This window comes from Vipera berus (genome assembly GCF_964194415.1).
Source record: "Vipera berus genome assembly, chromosome: 3".
NCBI lineage: Eukaryota > Metazoa > Chordata > Lepidosauria > Squamata > Viperidae > Vipera > Vipera berus.
Window position 1 is genome coordinate 173661379 of NC_138204.1, and position 25388 is coordinate 173686766.

Here is a 25388-nt window from a genome sequence, read left to right on the forward strand (position 1 = left end):
ACATTTTATAAAAATTCTCTCTTAAATTTTGTGCCTGAGTAAATTTTACATTCCTGACCCAAATTTTTTCCCCAGGTATCCATCGTTATTGGCTCCTGAATATTCTGGGCCCATTTTATCATACAATCTTTAACAAGTTCTGTTTCTGAATCTATTTCTATCAATGCATTATATATCCTTCTTATATGCGCTTGACTTTGATCTCTAATTTGTTTTACCAAATTTTCATCTGTTGTCGAAATGCCAATTTTCTGATCTTCTTTCCATCTAGCTTGTATCTGGCCATACTGAAACCAAGTTTGTACTATTTTTTCTTCTTTTAAAATATTAAATGGCTTTAATTGCCATACATTCCTTTCTAGTCTAAGAATATCTTTATATGTAATCACATCATGCTTAAATCCCAAACTTATATTTTCTACCGCATGTTTAGGTATTGCCCAAAGTGGTATTTTATAATTTAACTTGTATCGATATTTTTTCCAAACTCGCAACAGGGCGTACCTTAATATATGTGTCTTAAAAACATTATCCACCTTTTTATCATACAATAAATATGCATGCCAGCCGTATAATAAATCACATCCCTCAATATTCAATAATCTTCCTTCTGTTAAATTAAACCAATTACTAATTGACGATAAAGCCGCAGCCTCATAATATAATTTAAAATTGGGCATTTTAAGACCACTTCTTTCACGTATATCTTGCATTATCTTAAGTTTTACTCTCGGTCTTTTCCCTGCCCAAATAAATGTATTAATACCTTTCTGCCATTCCTCCAAATTTGAATCTTTTTTAAGTATAGGTATCATTTGAAACAAAAATAAAAATTTTGGTAAAACATTCATTTTCACTGCTGCAATTCTTCCCAGTGAAGACAATTGTAATTTTCTCCAACTATCTAACTCTTTTTGTATTTTTAACCATAACAATTTATAATTATTTTTATATAATTTAGCATTTGAAGCTGAAAGATATACCCCCAAATATTTAATCTTTTTAACTATTTCAAATCCTGTTAATTTTTCTAGAACTACCTTTTGTTCTGCAGTCATATTTTTAGACAATATTTTAGTTTTTTGCCTGTTTACCTTAAATCCAGAAACTTGTCCATACTGCAGGATCCCATCCTCATCGCCAGTGTTGTGTACTGGGTTTGTTGCTTGAGAGAAGAGACGAGGCGAGTGAGTTCAGTCAGGAAGATTCTTTATTCACTTGCAGGAACTGAACTGGGAACAGGGCTGCGAATGCAGCTATTTATACCCTGGTGGCGGCCAATAGGTTTAAAGCAACCTATTGCCACCCTAGAGGCAGCCAATGGCAGCGCTGGAGACGGGTTGTCTGAGGAGCTGGGAGCTGTTAGCCAGCTCCCTGCTTAAGCAACCTTCCAGCATTCAAACCCCACATGGTACACTCAGTAAAACAAGGCCCAATACATTACAAGCCCTTTCTGCTATGGCATCCCACCCCCCACCCCCTGCTTCCCCATGGGACATCATTCCCCAGAGGTGACATTGGATCCATCTCTCCAGTTCCCTAAAACGTGGTTGTGTCAACAGGCCTGGGTATCACAAGTGAAAGGTAATTTGATTAGGTGGTTCCATTGTTAATCTGATGCTGTCTCTTAGCTTTTTATAATAAAATTAATTTTTTGTGCATTTTGAATTTCTTAAAAATTGTTTTATGGTTGTTTGTATGCCACTCAGAGTCATGCTCTGTGAGATGGGTGGCCATGCAGTAAATAAATAGTAACTACATATAAGTGCCTTTTTAAAAAAATCAGTACAAATATTCATATATATTTTATAATGAGCTTTTCTTAATATATATTTTTTCTTACACAGGAAAGCATTTCTTTTACTAAAATATGCATTGTTCTATATACTTTTTCCAAATGTATACATTTTTGTACATGACTTTATTGGAGAATAGCATCTCACATTTCAGAAACATAAATATTTAGAGTACAACTGAATTTCCGTTCCTGTATTTAGTAAATTTGCATAAAAATGTGGATCAGAAGTATGTTTCCCAAACTCTACTTCAAAGTGCTTTGTCTGTATGAATCTCTTGTATCAAAAACTAGCTTGGAGAGGAGATGTTTTGGGGATAAGTCCAGGAAGCTATTTGTGCTTGTTAAATATTTTTCATTCTGTTTAATGAAAGCGGCTATATTATCATTATTTGTTTTAAAGATGAGGTAATGCAGAAACTAAACATTCAGTGCTACAAATACTGCTCTATATCAAATTTAGGTAAAATAATGAAGCACTAAATTGTATGCCCATATAAATAAATTATGGCTCAATGTTTGAATAAATATTCCTGTGAAATAAGTCCAGGCTTTTAACATTCCTAGGAGGATTGTATGACTTACTTTAAGAAAAGGAACAGTAAGACCATGCTTTTTTCAAGTTTATTCAAGTTTGTATCCATCAGTGGTCTGAAACTCACATCAAAATAAATCTTGCATGAGAATTAGCTTACTAGATGGAAAGATGCAAGTCTGCAATACGTATACACATAAACTGTCACAAAAGTCTCCAGTGTCATAAATTTAAACCGTTGCTCTGCCCAGTGGTCCCCACATACCAGATACCTCTGGACCATTAATGGAACTACCTGTTCATTCAAGGTTGCAGTAAGGAAGACCCATCCCAGTCTCAGCCATGATAGAGTGCAAGCCAGGAACATTGCAGCTAAGCCAGGAACATTGCAACTGCATGAGTTAACTTGCCTTGACTTAGATCCACACCTTCCTCCCAGGACCTGGCTGTGATTGGCAAGCTGTCACTCCACCCCCAATAGCTGCCCTTCCACTGTGTAACTGAGCAAAATGTCCTGTGACCTACTGCCCAGCATTGTTGTGGGCTGCTAAAAATGACCCGGGGGCAGGTCATTTTGCAGTCCACAAAGCACATTTGAGGGTCCTGATCTAAAGCATTGCTGTAATCACGAAATGCTTTCAGACACAAATATGAAATATGGGTTGTTTTCTTCAGTGATGAGTTTGTTGTTGTTGTTGTTAGCTGCGAAGTCGTGTCCGACCCATCGCGACCCTATGGACAACATTCCTCCAGGCCTTCCTGTCCTCTACCATCTTCTGGAGTCCATTTAAGCTCACGCCTACTGCTTCAGTGACTCCATCCAGCCACCTCATTCTCTGTCGTCCCCTTCTTCTATTGCCCTCGATCTTTCCCAGCATTAGGCTCTTCTCCAGTGAGTCCTTCCTTCTCATTAGGTGGCCAAAGTACTTGAGTTTTAGCTTCAGGATCTGGCCTTCTAAAGAGCAGTCAGGATTGATCTCCTCTAGGACTGACCGGTTTGATCGCCTTGCGGTCCAAGGGACTCGCAGGAGTCTTCTCCAGCACCACAGTTCAAAGGCCTCAATTCTTTGGCGCTCAGCCTTTCTTATGGTCCAACTTTCACTGCCATACGTTGCAACTGGGAAGACCATAGCCTTGACTATACGCACTTTTGTTGACAGGGTGATGTCTCTGCTTTTTAGTGTGCTGTCTAGATTTGCCATGGCTTTCCTCCCCAGGAGCAAGCGTCTTTTAATTTCTTGGCTACAGTCCCCATCTGCAGTGATCTTGGAGCCCAGGAAAATAAAATCTGTCACTACCTCCATTTCTTCCCCATCTATTTGCCAGGAATTGAGAGGGCCAGATGCCATGATCTTGGTTTTCTTAATGTTAAGTTTCAACCCAAGTTTTGCACTCTCCTTCTTCACCTGCAACAAGAGGCTCTTTAGTTCTTCTTCACTTTCTGCCATTAGAGTGGTATCATCTGCGTATCTTAGGTTGTTGATATTTCTTCCGGCAATCTTAATTCCAACTTTTGATTCATCTAGCCCTGCCTTTCTCATGATGTGCTCTGCATATAAGTTAAATAGGCAGGGCGACAGTATACAGCCTTGCCGGACTCCTTTCCCAATTTTGAACCAATCAGTGGTTCCGTGTCCAGTTCTCACTGTTGCTTCTTGACCCGCATATAGGTTTCTCAAGAGACAAATAAGATGGTCTGGTACTCCCATCTCTTTAAGAACTTGCCACAGTTTGTTATGATCCACACAATCAAAGGCTTTAGCATAGTCAATGAAGCAGAAGTAGATGTTTTTCTGGAACTCCCTAGCTTTCTCCATGATCCAGCGTGTGTTGGCAATTTGATCTCTAGTTCCTCTGCCTCTTCGAAATCCTGCCTGCACTTCTGGTAGTTCTCGATCCACATACTGCTGAAGTCTAGCTTGTAGGATTTTAAGCATGACTTTACTAGCATGAGAAATGAGTGCAATGGTGCGATAGTTTGAACATTCTTTGGCACTGCCTTTCTTTGGAATTGGAATGTAAACTGATCTTTTCCAATCCTGTGGCCATTGTTGAGTTTTCCAAATTTGCTGGCAAATTGAGTGTAGCACTTTTACTGCATTGTCTTTTAAGATTTTGAATAGCTCAGCTGGAATACTGTCACTTCCACTAGCTTTGTTGTTGCTCAGCTTTTCTAAGGCCCACTTCACTTCACATTCTAGGATGTCTGGCTCGAGGTCAGTGACCACCTCATTGTGATTATCAGGGACGTTAAGCTCATTCTTGTATAGTTCTTCTGTGTAATTTTGCCACCTCTTCTTAATCTCTTCTGCCTCTGTTAAGTCCCTGCCATTTTGGTCCTTTATCATGCCCATTTTTGCATTAAACGTTCCCTTCATTTCTCCAATTTTCTTGAAAAGATCTCTGGTCCTCCCTATTCTATTATTTTCTTCTATTTCTTTGCACTGTTCATTTAAGAAGGCATTCTTATCTCTTCTAGCTATTCTCTGGAATTCTGCATTCAATTGGGTGTATCTTTCTTTTTCTCCCTTGCCTTTCGCTTCCCTCCTTTCCTCAGCTATTTGCAAAGCTTCCTCAGACAGCCATTTCGCTTTCTTGCATTTCTTTTTCTTTGGGATGGTTTTGGTTGCTACCTGTTGTACAATGTCGCGAACCTCTGTCCATAGTTCTTCAGGCACTCTGTCTATCAGATCTAATTCCTTAAATCTATTTGTCACCTCTACTGTATATTCAACAGGGATATGATTTAATTCATACCTGAGTGGCCTAGTGCTTTTCCCTACTTTCTTCAGTTTAAGCCTAAACTTTGCAAGGAGAAGCTCATGGTCTGAGCCACAGTCAGCTCCTGGTCTTGTTTTTACTGACTGTATAGAGCTTCTCCATCTTTGGCTGCAGAGCATATAGTCAATCTGATTTCTGTGTTGACCATCTGGTGATGTCCATGTGTAGAGCCGTCTCTTGGGTTGTTGGAAAAGAGTGTTTGCTATGACCATTGTATTCTCTTGACAGAATTCTATCAGCCTGTGCCCTGCTTCATTTTGCACTCCAAGGCCAAACTTGCCTGTTATTCCAGTTATCTTTTGGCTTCCTACTTTAGCATTCCAATCCCCCATGATGATAAGAACATCATTTTTTGGTGTTAGTTCTATAAGGTGCTGTAGTGCTTCATAGAACTGGTCAATTTCATCCTCTTCAGCACTGGTGGTTGGGGCATAGACCTGGACTACTGTGATATTGAATGGTTTGCCTTGGATTCGAACTGAGATCATTCTGTCATTTTGAGGATTGTATCCCAGTATTGCTTTTCCTACTCTTTTATTGACTATGAAGGCTACTCCATTTCTTCTGAAGGATTCTTGCCCACAGTAGTATACCTGATGGTCATCTGAATTAAATTCACCCATTCCTGTCCATTTTAGTTCGCTGATACCTAAGATGTCAATGTTCAGTCTTGTCATCTCTTGTTTGACCACGTCCAGTTTTCCTTGATTCATGGATCTTACATTCCAGGTTCCTATGGAGAAAAAATCTTTACAGCATCGGACTTTCCTTTCACCACCAGACATATCCACAGCTGAGCGTCCTTTCGGCTTTGGCCCAGTCGCTTCATTCTTTCTGGCGCTACTAGTACTAGCCCTCTGCTCTTCCCCAGTAGCATATTGGACGCCTTCCGACCTGAGGGGCTCATCTTCCAGCGTCATATCGTTTTGCCTTTTGGTACTGTCCATAGGGTTTTCATGGCAAAGATACTGGAGTGGTTTGCCATTTCCTTCTCCAGTGGATCACGTTTTGTCAGAACTCTCTGCTATGACCTGTCCGTCTTGGGTGGCCCTGCACGGCATAGCTCATAGCTTCATTGAATTACGCAAATTACGCAAGCCCCTTCGCCACGACAAGGCAGTAATCCATGAAGGGGTGATGAGTTTGGTAAAACTCAAATGGCAGCTATGCAGGAAAGTAAAACAATTGACTCCAGGAGGCAGTTGCACTGAAGTGCTGGCTATAATCCAGAAGTATTAGGATTGTTCTAGGCAGCAGAATGTCTTGACCCAGCCAGTCTGCAAAATTGTCCCTGATTCAGCCTAATCATTTCTGAGATAAAAGGAAGACACAATAAAATGTAGGTACACTGGTAATTGAAGCAAGGTGCTTCATGGTGTTTTATACTGAAGATTAAACAGTTGTAACTACAGAGCAATTTGTTGGGGCTTATTATGGAAAGTTACTGATGCATACAGAAGCTGGTGCTTGTTTTTCATAGATTAGCTTTTCCTCACCTGGCAATCTTAAATGCGTTGTGATGACAACTCCCTGAATTCCCATCCAACATGTCCACTAGCTAAGAAGTCTGGGAGTTGCTGTATTTCTGTGAAACTGTGAAAGGTTGACATATATATATATTAGCTAAGATTTGTTTTGTCTGTGAAAACAAAAAAGAAAGACGATAGTGTCGTGCCATAGTATTTATTATTCAGTATTATTTCAGCAGTTATTCATTTCTGACTTGAATACCTGAAATGAAATGAAATGGAATCATGTTAAACATTGTTTAAATCTGGGACTCCAACATGGTATCTTAGGCATCACTGTATAACTGGATAGTCCCTTGTTGCTCAGCAAGCCCTGTGCCCATTCTTTATATATTTGACTGTATTATTTCCATTTTAAACAAAATTTAAAAGGAAGTAGCTTCTTGCAAAGCAAAGTATCATTCTTCAGATTGATATTCATTTTTATTTCTAAGATATATCTTTGGCATTTGTTTGATTTGCCTTTCATACAAATCAGCCATCAATAGACATATAGAAATAAACCACATTTACACACTATTAAAAAGAGACAATAAAAAAGCTAAAAAGACCAGATCATATCCTTCCTAGCAATCTACACCTGATAAGCAGGGATTAAACAAGCAAACAAACTGAAAACAATACTCTGATCAAGGAACCACCTAAAAGAAAAGCACACTCCCACCAATATTGGTGTTAGGCGCAAAGAATCAGGACCATTTATAAGGTTGCAGGTTAGAAGATTTATTCAAGCCTACAACCAAGAATCTGGTCAACTAAAACTGAACTCTAAATTAGTGCCAGATATGAGTCAACAGAATTCAGGAGGGGTTGGACTTGGAGTGCTTATGGGAATGCAACAACTCTAAGCTAATGATGTGCTTACCTTCACCACCACCACCGCCGCCCCCAGCTCTGCCAGCTCTTCTCCTACAACTGACAGCACAAGTTACAGTATATAAACAGGGAGCAAAACCACTCACCCACTAGCACAGATGATGTCACCTGTTCAGGTCATGAAACATCTGCAAGCAAACAGCCAAGCTCAGAGAATACCAAATACTCCACAAAATGTAACTTTATTTCTGAGAATTTTATTCAAATGCATAAATTACCTTAAAAAAGAAAAACGATGAAAGGTGCTTTGTTTGAAAATATGCTTGCCTGCCTAGGAAAAAAAATAAAGATCACTTAGAGTTGAAAATATCCTAGAGCTTAAATTAGTGGCAGGGGACAATTTTATCAGTTGGCTTTTGAATATATTGACTTTGGGTAATTTGCCACACCCATCATTGCTAGGAATTTTTTTGAGTTGGCAAATTATTCTTATAAAACATCAGATGTGCCCTACGATACCAAAAGTTTTTGTATATATTTTTAGTTGGTGTTCAGAAGTCAGTTAATAGTTGTTATTTCAGGTGGAGAAGTAAAATGCTAGATATTGATGTTATTCAGAAGATATTGATTTCATGTTCTTTGAGGATTTTCTAAGCAATAAAAGGGAAAAATAGTTTGAAAAACATTGCTATATGTGACTGGAAACATTAACATATTTCTTTTGTGTAAGGGTTCTCTTAAATTCAGATTGGCAATACTTGTTTTCACTTATTTTGCTTTTGCTTTCTGAGCAGATTTTTTTATATGGCTGTTTTTTAAAAAAAAAACACTAAAAAGTAGCATATTATTAAAAAAACATGTCAGAGAGCTAAGTATGAGAGAAATGAATAGAATTCATACTTTAAATATTAATGCATGTGTTTTAAAAATCAGTGATTTTCCTAATCCTGAAAAATCCTCAAAGCAGCTTCTACTGTATGTTCTATCATAGTCTCCATCTTTTATGGAAATGAAACTGATATTGAAATAGTAAAAGGACATTATCATATAAAAGACCAAGTTGCAGTTATTTCAGCATGTGAATTTTCATTAAAGAACAGAAGCCTACAAAGTTCTAATGAATTTAATGGCTAATTTTAATAACTGAGAATGAGAGTTATGTACCTATTTAGAGAATTTTAATTGTTCAGGGAATCTATTTAAGGGTTAATTATTTAGGGAATCTAACTGTTGGCATACATTATTTTTGTGGATATGCACAAATAGTTCACTACTATAACTTAGACTTCCATTCAGTCCTAGAATCAACTGTTCCTATTGTTTTCTGAAAATTGTGATTGGATTGATTGATTGATTGATTGATTGATTGATTGATTATATGTGGTCAAATTAGTGTCAGCCTCTTAGCAACCACATAAATAGATTTTCTCCAGGATAGCGTATCCTCAACCTGATCTTCCGGTAATACGACTATTACTGCTATAATAGAACCCATCCAGTTTGCTGCTTGTCATCATATCTGAAAATTGTAGGATCATGCAAACATGTTTAATCAAAACAGGGCTTTCAAAATTAATAAACAAGTATGATGCCTTTGTTGTGATCACTAACAAAATTATAAAATTTCAACACTACAAGGAATTTGAAATCATTTTTATTGTATAAACTTGAGCCTTGGGGAGAATAAAACTTTTTATTGTGTTCATGGAACTTTCTAGTAAGTTAATTTAGAACTCTGCTTTCAATTTTGCAATCCAATATATTCTTACCTGGGTGTAAATCCCACTGAAAAACTATTTCCAATTAAATTGAGCAATGCCACTTTAAGCCTTGGAACTGATGTGACTCTAGGGTTAAGTAATGTTATTTATACTGGGTAGGATAGCAAATTTCTTCAACCAGGATTTCTTATGCATTTCCTATGCATAGAAACTATGTGCTTTAAAACAAGATGTTGGATATGATATTGAGATAGCTGCTTAGTTAAAAGGTAAAGGTAAAGGTTCCCCCGCACATGCATGCTAGTCGTTTCCGACTCTAGGGGCCGGTGCTCATCTCCGTTTCAAAGCTGAAGAGCCAGCGCTTGTCCCAGGACATCTCCGTGGTCATGTGGCCGGCATGACTAGACGCCAAAGGCGCACGGAACGCTGTTACCTTCCCACCGGAGTGGTCCCTATTTTTCTACTTGCACTTTTTACGTGCTTTCGAACTGCTAGGTTGGCAGAAGCTGGGACGAGTAACAGGCACTCACTCTGCTACGCGGCACTCAGGATTCGACCTGCCAAACTGCCGACCTTCTGATCGACAAGCTCAGCGTCCTAACCCACTGAGCCATCGCGTCCCTGCTTAGTTAAAGAATAATACTAAAAATAAATCTGTTTGAACTTAGATTTCATTACAATATTTTATCACATAACTCATAGAAACAAATTGTACTGCATTGAAGATTCCTCTGTATAGCCGCCCTGAGTCTTCGGAGAAGGGCGGGATATAAATAGAATTAAAATAAATAAATAAATAAATAAATAAATAAATAAATAATGCTTTTAAATAAATTTACATTCTTTTATGCAGCCTGTATCTATTGAATCTGTTGATTGATTTTGACTGCAGAGTCCAGCAGAGGGTGCTCAATGGCACAAAATAGTGTAAACTTCTGTTACTAAAAGGAAGTGTGAATTAACTCCTTAGATTTAATGGTACATTTGCTGCAATATAGCATTATTACCATTTAAAAAGAAGTGAACTTGGTATTAGAATAGGTTTTGAAAAATACTTAATGGTAATAAATTAGATGGTGGCATATTTAAGATTAGGAAATTCTCAAATATAGTTCCACCAGTATTTGCTTTGTTCTGTTTGGGTTTTCTTCTTTGGTTTATTTGTTTTGGAGTTGTGCCTATTGTGCTTTTTTATAGAAAGTGAGTTTTATTAATGAATTTTAGAGTTTAAAGGATGATTTTATTTCTTTTGTGTAAGTCTGTTCACATCTAATTTACAATTAAAATAGATTTTTATATTTCAGATAAGGTATCATAATGTCATAAACACCCTGATATTGATAAGAATGGCAAAGTGTGATAAATATTGTTCTTCTGGTAAATATTATACTGTAAATATGTATAATATAAAGCTGCTTGTGTCTAACAGCTGTTAGGTTAAATGTTGTCTGTGTCAATTGATTATGAGAGACAAAATATAAGCCTTAGTGCTGAAATTGACAAATAGAAAGAAAATAATAGAAGAAACATTTTCTGTCACATACTCAAGGGTTTCCATTTCAAATAATTGACAATGTTATTTTAAATTCATTGGCTGAATTTGAATAGGTTAAACAAAATAATTACATATGATTTCAAATGCTGGTTCCTAATCAACCTCTGTGAAAACAAATATGGTTCTAAGATTTGTGAAAATAGCATTTAATTCAAAACCAAAAGTCAGGGCTTGGCATATATAGAGGAACAGAACATGAAGAATTAATTCTCCTAAGGCCATTCACTGCTCCCTTTCATCAGTATGTTTCATCAATACCTATTTCCTTGAATAGAATAACAGTGAATCTTGGCATTATTTGAGAAATCACTTTTTAAATAAACTAGATTGATCTGAATATCCATATTATGCCATAAATTCAAAGGTTTGAGCTTTTCTATACAACATTTGGTCTCAATAATATCTTTTTACTATTTGATTTGTTTATATAATTATGGGGTAGTTCAAGACTAAAATGAATATAATAACTTTTGAACGGTGGCCCGCAACCTTTTGGGCACAGAAGCTGGTTCCATGGAGAAAGGTTTTTCCACGGATCGGAGGGGGCCTGGTTTTGCATGCTGCCTGCATTTCACGGATGGGACTTTGCTTGTTTGTGTGGCCCAGTTGCTGGCATGCCGCAGACCGGTGCTAGTCCACGGACCGGGGGTTGGAGACCCCTGCTCTTTATTAAATAAATTCTACCTTAACAGTCTATATTCAATTATTATCCATCTTTGTACTTTTATATTTTTAGTTTCTGCTTTTCTTATGCTTAGAATATTATATTGTATAAAAATATGATATAAAAATCCCTGTTTGAGTGGTATGTGCTCCCTCAATCTTGGGTTCTTTACCAGTGGCCTGGGTGTATGAGAGTTTTGCACAGTTTCTTAACTATTCCTCGCACTTCACTCTTCTGGACACAGTTCTGATATTCTTGGCATCTGTTGGAGACACTCTCAGCTTAAGAGTCACAGAAACCACGTTGGCCTTTACTTTCTACATCCTCTCTTGTTCCTACTTCAGGCCCTGGTACTTCTCATACTTCTTCCTGATGTTGCTGTCACTTGCACTGCTATTTCTAACACCACTTGCTGTCTTCTGGTCCTTGACTGCTACTACAAGGTCTGATTGATTGGCCATTTAATCTGCGTGGCCATTTAAATCTGGAAGTCTTAGCCCTATTATTCTCTGCAACTTTCTGCAAAATCTCCCATCCGATACAGCATATTTTTGTTGCATTATTTTGTTTGAACTGATGAAATAATTTCAGCTATCAATTGGTACAGCATCACTGAGTTTTCGCTCCTATATTCAACTGATTACAATTTTTTATTTATCTAAACAATTTTTAAAAATTAAGTCTAAGACTGTTTGATGATTCAGATGGGAAGTAAGGTTCTTAAACAAATAGTTAATAGGGAGAGAAGATGAATGCATGACAACCAAGTATATAGTCTGTAAGGAAAATATTAAAGGCATTTAGATCAAAACAATGTATTTTATTCACTTTTCAGTCATGAAAGCATTTGTTTCAATTCCCAAGGATCTAACCTCATAATTAATTCTAGTTTCACTTGATATGAAATAATGTGTCTCTGTTCGTGTATAGAGTAAAGTTAATTCATCTTGTCCTAATAAATGTGACATGTAATTGCATGTCAAATTTTTATTCTATTTAGATATTTATTAGAGAAATCTGTGTATTATTCATTCCTTTGTTAAACTGCTAGGCTATGCTTGAGGTAGCTTGATTTTTAAATATTATATTGACTTCTTTGGGAGTCTTGATAGGCTAAGTCAGAAATGTGTTTGAAAATTTTGCTTCTTTTAGGAATACCGTATATACTTGAGTATAAACCGACTCGAGTATAAGCCGAGACCCCTAATTTTACCCCAAAAAACTGGAAAAAGTTATTGACTCGAGTATAAGCTGAGTATAAGTATAAGCTTGGCCCCTTCTTAGCAACATATCTATATTCTGTGCCACGACGAGCCGCTCGTTGACTCTGGCAGCATCCCGGAGCTGGCTCGGCCGCGGTTCGCAGGGCCCGCTCATCAGGCTGCCAGGCTTCCTGGCAGCACATCCCGCAGGGAAGGTCTGCTAGGGAGGCGGCAGTCAAGCGTTGTTTCCCTCCTCGTGCGTGTGTGTGTGTGTGAGACCTGCGGGAACGGCTGGTAGAGGTGGCGGCAGTCCGGCGTTTCCCCCCCTCATGCATGCGTGCGTGTGTCAGACCCGCGGGAATGGCTGGTAAGGAAGCGGCGTTCCCCCCCCTCCTGTGTGTCGGGCCCACGGGGCTTGACACACAGAGAAACACAAATGCCGACTGCCGCCACCTTTACTAGCCATTCCTGCGGGTCTGACACACACACACACACACACACACACACGCACGAGGGGGAGAAACAACGCTGGACTGCCGCCACCTCTGCCAGCCCTGCAAGCCTCTGCCGCCCCGGCGTTGGTGGTCGAGCTCTTCGGAGCCGGCAGAGAATCTCCCGCAGGAGGAGGTCGCGGCTTTCTCTCTTGCTTCGGACTGCAAGGATTTAAACTCCAGGAACAAATCCCGATGGAAGTTTTTTTTTAAAAAAATACTCCTCCGGGTTGGACAGGGGACCGAGGCTGAGGTCTAGGGGTAGTGGGGGGGGGCTCGCGGACATAGATGGGCTCAAGTGGAAGCCAAGCAGCCCTCCCGAATCTGGGCTTCTGGACGGAGCAGCCGGTGGTGCGTTTCAAAAAGCAGAAAAGTTGGATTTTGAACATTTCAGCAGCGCATCTGCACCCGCTGCTTTTAGAAAGTACGAGGACCGGCAACTCCACTTCTCGGCTGATGCAGCGGGAGGCCGTGGGTCAAGCAGGCTACGCTTCCCTGGGCGCTGCAACGGCACCCGTTTTCCCCGGCGAGTTTTCCCTACCTGGCCCCTGCAGAATCGCGGCGGCGCCCCTGGAGAAGCCTACCCCGAGGCTGCGGCCGATTTTTCCTTCTCCAGGCCTCTGCCGCCCGTTTCTGTCTGACACACACACACACACACACACGCACGCACGAGGGGGAGAAACAACGCTCTGGGCGGCAGAGGCCTGGAGAAGGAAAAATCAGATTACCCCTTCCACACGTAAAACTTCCAGTTTAATTACAAAGGAAGAAGAGAGAAACTTAGATCAACAGCTCACCTTCCTTTTCCTCTAGGTTGCAAGGGGAAAAATAAAAATCAAAGATCCTTGGAAGTAATGGTTGGAAAAGTTTGCAAGTCTTTGGGAAAGTTCAAGAAGTGAAAGGAATACCCTCCTCTTGAAAGACCAGATAAGGCAGACAGGGAGATGAAGAGTTCAACCGAGTTTCCTCTTTTGTTCAGGCTCCCCGACCAGACAAAGAACTAGCCAGCGGCAGGTTTCTCCCCTTTTCCCTCCCATCTCTCTTCCCCCAACCCTTGGGTCCCACAGCAACTCACGAACTCCAGCCGCCCCTTCTCCTTCGAAAGGTCTAGATCCCGAGATAAGATATATACAGAAATATACATAAAGAGAGAGACGGACGCAGGCTGTTGGTTTCTCGCCTCATCCCTGGCTTCCAGTTCAAAACTTCCCTCTAAGTGAGCCTCCCAGAAAAACAAATCTTCATGGAGGCAGAGGAGGCAAGGAGAATCCCTCCGATCGTTATTTCCGGCAAATGCACCTCTTTGTTTGGGTCCCCTTTGACAGGCGCAGAGAACGATCTCCCCTCGCAATTCGGCCGGGTGGGCGCCGGGAGTCCTCTTCCCGTACCCAAGGACGAAAACCGGGGCTTTCAAGAACCCGGGATGGGAGCTGGGGAGTGGAAGGGCTACTACTCAAAGCGCCGCGCTGGGAGGAGGGAGAAAGGGAAAAGGGGGGAGGGGGAGGAAAACGGGAAGCAAGTTTTGGGTGAAGCCTCTTTCCTTTCACTTTTGGAAGCGCATCCAGGCGAGGAGAACAAAAGCGTCGCCTCGACCGGGACTCGGCGCGCTGCTTTTCCCGGCTTCTGACATCGCTACCTGTTGTACAGGCAGGGAGGGGGGGAAGCCAGAGCATCCAGCGCATAACAAAGCCTCGGCCTTTTCACCTGTCCTCCTCCTCTTCCTCCTCCTCCTCCTCCTCCTCAGGAGCAGCAAAAGCCACTGGACTCGGTCGCCAAATACCGACCACAATACATTTTGGGGGAGGGGATTGGAAAAGAAAGCAAAGAAGCGCCCGGCCGGCCAGGGCGCATCTGCTTTTGCCAGAGGACCCTCTGCGTCTTCCCAAGAGTCGCGCAGAAGCAACAAGTCGCGGCTCCCGACCGCTTGGCAAGCTGCGAAAAAGGACACCCGGGTCCGTGCCTGGGAGTCCCGGTGTACCCTAACTCCTCTCCGAGCCTCTGCCGCCCGTTTCTGTCTGACACACACACACACGCGCACGCACGAGGGGGAGAAACAACGCTCTGGGTGGCAGAGGCCTGGAGAAGGAAAAATCGGCCGCAGCCTCAGGGTAGGTTTCTCCAGGGGCGCCGCCGCGATTCTGCAGGGGCCAGGTAGGGAAAACTCGCCGGGGAAAACGGGTGCCGTTGCAGCGCCCGGGGAAGCGTAGCCTGCTTGACCCACGGCCGGCGGGGGAGACCGGTGCAGGGACACGCCGGGGAGCCTCCGCCGTGGGGAGGTGCCGCCACTGCCTTTCGCTCCTCCACGACTGTGGAGGCTTCCTGGCAGCGACGTCGAGAGCTGCAAAGCAGGAGCGCCCGCCGGACGGGTCGCGGCTGGAGGGCCGACCTTTTTCCTTCCGTGTGCGGAGCGAAGCGCTTCGACTGCGTCGTGGAAGCGCCACCCGAGAGTCTTTCGGGTGGCGGATCCAGCCCCGCCACGGGCGCTGAGTTTGAAGAGAGGCTGGGCCTCCCGCTGCATCAGCCGAGAAGTGGAGTTGCCGGTCCTCGTACTTTCTAAAAGCAGCGGGTGCAGATGCGCTGCTGAAATGTTCAAAATCCAACTTTTCTGCTTTTTGAAACGCACCACCGGCTGCTCCGTCCAGAAGCCCAGATTCGGGAGGGCTGCTTGGCTTCCACTTGAGCCCATCTATGTCCGCGAGCCCCCCCCCCACTACCCCTAGACCTCAGCCTCGGTCCCCTGTCCGACCCGGAGGAGTATTTTTTTAAAAAAAACTTCCATCGGGATTTGTTCCTGGAGTTTAAATCCTTGCAGTCCGAAGCAAGAGAGAAAGCCGCGACCTCCTCCTGCGGGAGATTCTCTGCCGGCTCCGAAGAGCTCGACCACCAACGCCGGGGCGGCAGAGGCTTGCAGGGCTGGCAGAGGTGGCGGCAGTCCAGCGTTGTTTCTCCCCCTCGTGCGTGTGTGTGTGTGTGTGTGTGTGTGTGTGTGTGTGTCAGACCCGCAGGAATGGCTAGTAAAGGTGGCGGCAGTCCGGCATTTGCGTTTCTCTGTGTGTCAAGCCCCGTGGGCTCGACACACAGGAAGGGGGGGGAATGCCGGAATGCCGCTTCCCTACCAGCCATTCCCGTGGGTCTGACACACACACGCACGCACGAGGGGGAGAAACAACGCTGGACTGCCGCCAGCTCTGCAAGGCTCTGCCGCTCCCTTCTCTCAGCAGCCTGTTCCGAATGAAGGGACAGTTCTTTTTTTTTGTTCACTGGAGTATAAGCCGAAGTGGATTTTTTCAGCCCGAAAAGTGGGCTGAAAAATTCGGCTTATACTCAAGTATATACGGTACTCTTTTGTTTCTACTTACTGATTTGTAAATATTCTACCTCAGTTTTTTGGGAGGAGTTCTGTGGACTATAGTACAGATTACACATGTATGGGAGAAGAAATGCCATTTCTTCTGAGTTCCACTATTAAGTCAGTCAGACTAATGGGACATAAGAAGGATCTTGGGAGAAGGGGGAAGAGTTGCTGCCTGGTTAAGAGAAGGCATAGCTGCATAATGGGGAGAAAAAGAAACTCAGAAAGGAAGCTCCTTAACCTCTGAGACCATAAAAGAGATGGTGGGGATTTTGTACAGATGCACAAGGCTTTGTTAATATAGCCTTACAATATAGTAGAATTGGCTCATCTGGTCATGTTTCCTGTTGGCTGACAATCAGTCACTAATAGTAAATGAAAGATGTACAGGTAGTCCACATTTAATTCAATGACTCATTCAGCAACCATTCAAAGTTATGATGGCACTTAACAAAAAGACTTTTCATAGTTGTGACCATTGTAGCATCCCCATAGTCGCATAATCATGATTCTGGTGGCAGAAGGCTTGCAATTATGACAGCCTCAATATCCTGCTTTCATGTCATTAGTACCTTTCATTGCTGGTTTCCAACAGGTAAAATCAAAGGGGAAGCCGGCAGGAGAAGGATTCACTAATGATGGCAATTGGAACTCCCATAATTGCAGTTGTAAGTCAGCGCAATCACCTGATGCATATACGGACTCTTTCGTCCTAGCAACATCATTCATCTACATTTGTATTCCCAATATTTTATTCAGGCATTTCCTTAAAATGTTTCTATCCAGTATATTTGAAACAAAAACAGCTAACAGCTATATTATCCAAAATCCTTTCTAAAATTGATCACTTCCAATATGATATCGGCTCCTATTTTGCTGTTATAAGTCTTCGGTTTAATGAAGCAAATGCAACAAATGAAATTTCCGTAGGGATATCCCCCTGAAATAATGGACATGTTCATTGTATGCGAAGAAGTACATGGCTCTTACATGTTCATTAAACTTTGTTATATTTATGTCACATGAGTTTATAATTTGATAATGCAAGTGACATAAATTTACATGAATGATAAATTATGCAGATTACCCAAATCACTGCATTTTATAGTTGATTGACAGTGAGATGGGTGGTATGTACAATAAATAAATAAGCAAACAAACTTTCAGATTTAACAAAAGTTCAGGATGAACAAACACCCCCACTGAATGATCCATTAAAGCAAAATTTTATTGTAATATGCAACATAATCATAATTTGAAGTAACAATTACAATTGATATTACTTAATTAAATTATGTTGATTAAAATTCATTCAGATTTGTATTGTTTCATTAAAAGTTGCATAAAGAGAAAAGCTTGCAATCTGGTGCTTCTTTTTAACTAATTTAATTAATTGTGGATGATTGTAGTCATGATGCTTAAAGTTCTTCAACAAATAGTTCCCAAAACATGTGTTCTTTACACAAAAGATACAATAGAATGTTTTTGACTTGTTTAATTGGGTTCACCTCTTCTAGTTTTAGGACTTGGATGGAGAACGGATCATGATTTAGATCATATTTATGTAGAACTATTGAACATTCAAAAAGTTTCACAAACTTTTCAGCACTGCTATATATATTAGGATTATTTCTTAAACTGCAATTGATCCTACACTTCCAAGCAGAATCCCTTGAAATCAAAAGAATTCCCAGTATATTTAAGAAAGTTGCCCATCACAGAATGGCTTCAAATTACTGTACTGTTTTCTACTTATACCAAGATATATGGTTTATACTGGCTGTGTTAAAGCAATGCTGCCCATATTTGTTCATAGCTAGCCCTTGCAATTTTAAATGTGGCTGTTCAGGAGTTTTTTTAGCATTCTTTTGTTGCCTCTCCATCCTATGGAATGCAGCTGCCCATGAACTTGTACCATTTTGATCATTCATGTGCAACAGCCACATTGTCTATAACATTCTAAAAATAAGACATTATGGTGTTATTTGCAAAGTAATTTCACATAAATATTTGGACTCTAGCTCTTTTTCAATGCTGAACTGTTTACTGTGTGAAAATAGCATAATTATAATTTGCAGACTTTTTGCCTGAAGCTGAAGGGGCAGATGCATATGATTAAGTTTCAACTGGCCTGTTATTGTAATGTAGATGTTGGGAGGTTTTCAGGATTTTTTTTAAGTGAAACATGAGTTTTAAGAAGAGGGAAGAAAGTTCTGAGAAACACTCCATTTTAGCCAGCTTTATTTTTGTTTTTCAGTGGCACTTCTCCATTAGCTTGTCTGAATGCAATGCTTCATACCAACACTCGTGTTGGTGATGGGACATTCTTCAAAATTCCTGGCAAGGCAGGACTCTACGCACTCAAGGTGAGTTGCATATTTTTAGAAACAAAATTACCCAGCGCTGTGAAATCTATGCATTGAATTAACAAATCATATAAATAAATTAGATTGACGTCATTAGGTTGGGAACAGAGGTAAATTGTATTTGAAACATTTGAAGATAGCACTTAATATGATTTCCAATTGAGATAAACTTTATAAGTTAAACAAAATTCAGGAATAGGCATGGCTTTTATTTTCTTTTTCTAGCTGAGATTTTAGATGTTGCCCTTTAGAAATAAGCAAAGATTTACTTGTTTATTTAGAAATAAGCAAATATATTCGCATTGTATTTGAGAAAGAAACATTTAGAAAGATTTATATCATGAATGACAATTCTAGAGTTAACAAGGAACTGAAAATGTAAAGCTGTGGTACAAGTAATGATTTTATCTGAACGAGCAGAACTATTTATTTAATCCTTAATGTAATAGTGATATGTGAGTGAAAGGAGGAGGCATTATTCTGAAACTGATGGAATGTGGCATTTTCTTGAAGTAATCAAATGGAATAGGCAGCACTTTTTTCTGAGAAATAGAAATATGGGCCATTTTCTACTAACTGCCAGAATTCAAAAGCAGCTTTTGCATTTGATTAGATTTTCTTTTGTGTGGTATAGTTAGGCTTTACAGGGAAAATACACACACACACACACACAAAGGCCACTTTTAAAATGTAGGTGCTCCATAAATTTTGAACTGTGGAATTTGTTATGTAATTATAGAATTATGTTCTACCTAATAAAAGCAGAACATAAAAAAGTATTTGATTTTATTCTGCATCATTTTTTGAATGGTTGGATTTTTTAAAGGAATAAGTTGGTTTCTATGAATACTATTTCATATCAGTATTCATAGAAACCAACTTATTTCATAAGCTGCATTTTTTATTTAAGTTTCTAGAAGGCTTTACAGGTAGTGTGTCTTGAGAGAGACTTTTTCCTTATTCATGAACTTGTCAGGAATCACATTTTATTTATAGAACGTTCCTAAGAAGCACATTCTTTTTTGAAATGTGACAAGCAGCATGATGACATATGTCTTTACACACAGAAGGAAGACACTACATGCCCAGCAGATGGAACATTGGATTTAAGTTGTGAATCTGAGTTGGACAGCACTGAAATGGCTGAGACTAACAATAGCAATGGGGAAGAAAATGGAGGTAAACTATTATTTTTATTGTTTTTATCCTTTGATCTTAATGGAGTGTTTATGTGTTGAGGAAGTTATATATTTTTATTTTAGATCGTTTGTCATGCTTTGCAAATACATGTACGTATTTTCTGGCCCCAATAAGGCCTATTTTAAAAAATTATAAAAGATTTCAGTTCTCATTCCAGATCTCTTTAATAGATTTGGAAATCTTAATATCTAAAAATTGAATTGTTAAGTTTCATGCACCAGATGCATTGTTTATTTGGTGTTCTTTATATCAGATGGCTCATGGGAAAGAGTTTTGGATTATACAGTTTCTAGGGTTGTAAAAAGAACTGGAATTTGCAGAAAATATCTTTTAAATATTAAAGATAGGTACTTTAAAATAGCATGCAGAATTGCATTCTGTTTATATTCTTCTAAAAAATGAAGTTTGCTAGACTTCTTTTCATCTGTTTTAAATATTTTACAACATTGTTAATTTACAGATTGCTTTTCCATCTATATTAGCCTAAGCTGAAATTGATGCTATATATGTTCGTAAAATATTAAATATGTTATTATAATTTAGTAAAGCAATAATTTAAACAGTTTGTTTTTCTTCTGAGAATATTGGTTTTCTGTTAAGTAGAAAATGGTAAATAGTGCTTGCTTTATTTACTGTTTATCATATTTAGCATGGAAATTTTAGGGACAAAATAATGCAGACTAGAAATGGAAACTTTAAACTTTAAAAAGAGCAACAATGCAACAATGCCTAGTAGATTGGATACCTAGATGTATTTGCACGTGTAAACAGATTTTTGATGCTATTAACTTCTTAATCTTTCAATATGCTGTATTATTTTCAAAGACCAAGTTATATGTACAGGGTTAAAGAGTTTTAAATACTTACCAATTAGAATAATTTGACAAGTAATAATCAAACTCTGACAACAAAATTATTTTCAATTATTGAAGGCCTTTCTATATATGTAGCCCATGCTGTTGTTAAAAGTGAGGATAATGTCTTTTTCCTTGCAATAAATCTGCACATCATATTTGTGCTTAACTGTGCCTTACATATCTAGAAAGTCTTTATTTTCTGCTGAGAACAATACAATAAAGCAATGATTTTTCAAATGTTCTATCTTTAGGGAATTCTTTTCATTCTCCTACATGTTTTTAAAAAATTCTAGAAAGTGTGAAGGTAACCCTTTCATTTTCATGGAGCCTTTTTTAAGGCCTTTTGGGCCTTATGGCAGTGAATACTCCACTGGCTGTAGAGTATTGTAGAACAAGATTCATAGTGAGATGTTTAAAGGAAATAGTGTCATAATTATTCATTTCTTTGCTGTAAAGGATTCTGAGGGCCTTAAGTTGTTCTTGTAGTAGCTGAAAAATTGATGAACCTACAGAATTATGTTTCCCTCTCCTGCATTCTGACAGCACAAATACAAGGTACTTTCTATTCAGGATTGAGCTATGGCTAGTATTAAAGTGTCTTTTATTGTCATTGGATTTTTAAACTAAGCTAGTGTTTATAGAAGAGTGTTTATTTAGGCCTTGTGGCATTTTTAGAAAATGTCCTATTTTCTTAGGAGAGATTGGGAGGGCTCGCTGGGTTCTGGGGGTGAGTGGGTAGCCTGTCATTTACAGACACTTCATTGCTGACCTCTTGGTATAATTTAATGATGGTTTTCTTCCTTCAATTTCTGATGCTACAATTTGGATTCAAATGGAAATAAAAACTTTGCACAACTGGCACATTTTCACAAAGACGGGTTTTTCCTTGTCCTTGACAAGCATAGTTTCTATCCTGTTGTACCACATTCATCAAGTCCATTTTTGAGGGTGAGATTATGGTAATTCTTCAGGTAGTTTTTGGTAAAATGTAACTTCAGCCCAAGTCTTGCTTTCCCTGTTTAAGACACTTCACTGATTTTGATTATTGCACATAATTAGTCCATTTACTGTCTCTAATGATAATTCTCCCAATGGTATTTTTTGTTCAAAAAGGGAAATCTCCAGGTTCCTTGTGTGTATTTAGGAAGAAAGCCATTGGGGTGTTTAATTTGAATTTTTCAACAGGGCATGACTGGGTTCAATGGCTTGATGCCTGTTTCTGACTCTGACTCTATAAAATTGTCCTTCTACTGTCTGATTCACATCTTATGTTGGTGATTTTCAATAGGGAAAATTAGGGTTACCTCCTTTATTTTGTTATCATTGCTGGCAATTTAGCTGTTGGGAAGGAATTTTATGTGGATGTAATTGGAGAGTGGGGTTTTTTTGTCAGTCAGCTAAATTATGTGAGCAGAAGCTCTGGGCACTTCAGTTACATTTTAGTCATAATGTTGCAGATCCATTTTGTGGATTGTTGGACTTGGGACATCTTACAAATTATAAGAGCTGCATTGGCTTCCGGTTGCCCTCTGGGTGAAATTCAAGGTGCTGGTTATCACCTATAAAGCCCTACATGGCCTGGGTCCGGGATATCTGAGGGAACACCTGCTGCCGGCATCAAACGCCCTTCGCCCAGTGCGCTCCCACAGGGAGGGTCTGCTCAGGGTCCCGCCGGTAAGAGATTGCCGGCGGGTGACACCCAGGGATAGGGCCTTCTCGGTGGGAGCGCCTGCCCTTTGGAACCAGCTGCCGGTGGAACTGAGAACTGCCCCCGACCTCCGATCATTCCGCCGGGGCCTGAAGACCTGGCTCTTCGAGCTCTCGGGCCCAGACTGAGGAGAAATTTTAATTTGGGGTTCTTTTTAATCGACTACAGGGTCAATTTAATATTTTTTAATTTGGTTCTTAATTTTTGTATTTTGGATTTTTAATTCCCTGTAAACCGCCCTGAGTCCTCAGGGAATAGGGCGGTATATAAATATAACTAAATAAATAAATAAATAAATAAATAAATAAATAAATAAATAAGAGGCATTTCCCAAAAGAGTCATTTACAGCACCCAGCATTTGCACTCAGCTCTGGAGAAATCTGTACTCCTGGACAGATCCAGTTGGTAGTTTTCTGTGTGAGTTGCTCAGTGGTTCAGTTTGGGTAGGCTTGATACTCAATTAACTTTTTGAACAATTCTACCAAAAGAAACTTTTATCAGCAGGCAGTTTGACTAATAGAAGAATCCATCATGAGAAACCGGGTTTTAACTCACCCACAAAATTGTGTCTGTCTTTATTCCAATTCAAGTTGTCTGTTATTATTCTCTTGTCTCTCCCCCCCCCCCGCCCCACCCCCGGCAGCTGTTGGAGCAAGACTATGATTACAGGAGCGAAATATGGCCATTAAAATTTTTCCTCTTAAAATATAAGAATAAAGTGAGAATGTTGAGTTTTAGATATGAGAAATATGGCCTTACATACCTGTTCAGCCATGCCAGCCCATTGGCCAGTCATTTTCTCTTGACCTTTCATATTTGAAAATAAAAGGGAATAACCCTAATATAATTATGGTGAACTGTTAAAATCAGCTTATAGCTCTTCTAAAAATATTTTTCCAGTACTTTTGTGCTATCTTGTAGAAAATGTGTACAAAGAAAAACCTAACTGCAACGTATCATATTCTAATCCTAGCGAATGGATGTCAAAGTGTCCAAAATTGCAGGTTTAGTTCTGTATGCCTGTGTAAAACTTATAGTACTGTAAAAACTACTTTGTACTTTTGTGTTAGTGGGAGAAAAGATTTTAAAAGAAGAAATAATTTGTCATCAGAAACTTGCCCAGATATTGAACTGCCACTGTAGTACTCTTTATATTCCTGCAAGAGATTCAGAATATTGCAGAAGATATCTCAGAATTCCATCATCAACAACCATTGTTAAATGCCAATATTACTTATCAGGAATGGAAAGGACTATTTCCTGTGTGCCCTGCTGCTTCCAAATTGTGGAAACCTTTTGGGAAAAGTGTACATTTGAGGTTTGATGGCTAATTACATTACTTTGTTTTGGAGTTGTACCATAAAATTATGTATCAATGGAAAGATAATTTAATCAAGAATGTCCTTCCGGTGGCGACGCGACGCCGAAGACAGCCGTCTCCGGGCTGCCCGCTCCGCAGCTGTGTTTTTCCATCGTAAACAGCGCCGATCAGCTGTTTAGATGGATTTGAAGCCCCCTCCTCGGGAGAAGAGGAGGGGGTGAGGCCCCAGGTAGGGGTTGAGCTCTCTGGGGCCGCCTGAGCTGAGAGTTTGGGCGGCTGAAGGATTGAGGCCCCCCCGAAGCCTGGGTTGCTCCGAGCTGCGCAGCGCCCCTGCTCCGGGATTTATGGAGCAGAGCCAGGCGTTAGCAACCACCCCTGCCAAAAGGAAATACTTTTGATTATCAAGATGCAGGCAGAGCGGTACAGGAGGTCAAGGTGATGTGGACTCTTATCTTTACTCTCTAGCTCAATGGATTTTATAGCTTTAAAGTGAAAGTGCGCAATAAGTGAAAGGGGGGGAAGATGGCGGCTAAAACTTCTAAAGCTCTTCGGAGTGCGGGGTCTTCCCTGGTGCAACAGACCTCATTGCAAGCTTTGCTTCCTCCTGCACCTCCTCCGGCATTGACGCTTAAGGATTTACAAGATGCTCTTGGAAAGCATTCACAATTGATGTCTGACATGATGGATGAAAAGCTGAAAAAGTTGGAGGAGAAACTGGAGAAGAAGATGGAAGAGAAGTTTAGAGCAATGAGGGTGGACATGTTGTCTATGATTGAATCTGTAGCTGAATGTGTGCAACAGCTGGATGAAAAAGTGAAGGATCTCAGTCAAAAGAACTCTATATTAGAAGCAAAGGTATCAGAAAATGAAAATATAAGGGATAAAATGGACGGAGAATTGAGCCTTGCTCAGTATCATCAGATGCAGTATGCTATTAGAATTTGGGGTTTAAAGGAGAACTGTAAAGAAGATTTAAAGCAGCTGATTTCTGAGGCTCTGGAAGGGGTATTGGGCCAGCCAGCATCTGAAATTGAGGGAAATATGGACAAACTTTTTCGTGTAAATTCATGGATTGCAAGACAAAGGAAGTTACCCAGAGATGTGGTGGTCTATTTTACAAAGAGAGTAATTAGAGATGAAGTTATTCAAGCTGCCTATGATACTAAACTGGTAGTGGCTGAGCAAGAAGTCTTGGTTTTAAAAGAGATTCCTCCGAAGATTTTAAGGAGAAGGAAAGATTTTGCATTTTTAGTACAGGAACTTAAGAAATGTGATATTAAGTTTAGATGGGAGATTCCAGTTGGACTGGTGGTGACGCATGAAGGTAAAAGACATCGTCTGGTTACTGTGGCCCAGGCACGTGATTTTTATAGCAATGTGTTAAAAGCAACCCCCCTATCATTTTTGGAAGCTGTTAAGGGATACGGCGAGGGAAAGCTTCAAGATGTTGCAGACAGACAGATAGAGGACAATGGTGTTGGAGGGGATCAAGAT

The 25388-nt window shown here is 40.1% G+C and overlaps 1 protein-coding gene across 1 annotated transcript in view; it reads left to right on the forward strand.

Annotated features, from left to right (window-relative positions):
* Nucleotides 1–25388, forward strand: part of ASXL3 (ASXL transcriptional regulator 3) — a gene marked incomplete at both ends in the record, with an annotated part of 124716 nt that overhangs the window by 44006 nt on the left and 55322 nt on the right. The window contains 2 exons of the mRNA XM_081324831.1: nucleotides 18699–18807; nucleotides 19875–19986. Coding sequence (XP_081180957.1) covers nucleotides 18699–18807; nucleotides 19875–19986 — 221 coding nt within the window. The remainder of the gene's footprint in view (nucleotides 1–18698; nucleotides 18808–19874; nucleotides 19987–25388) is intronic.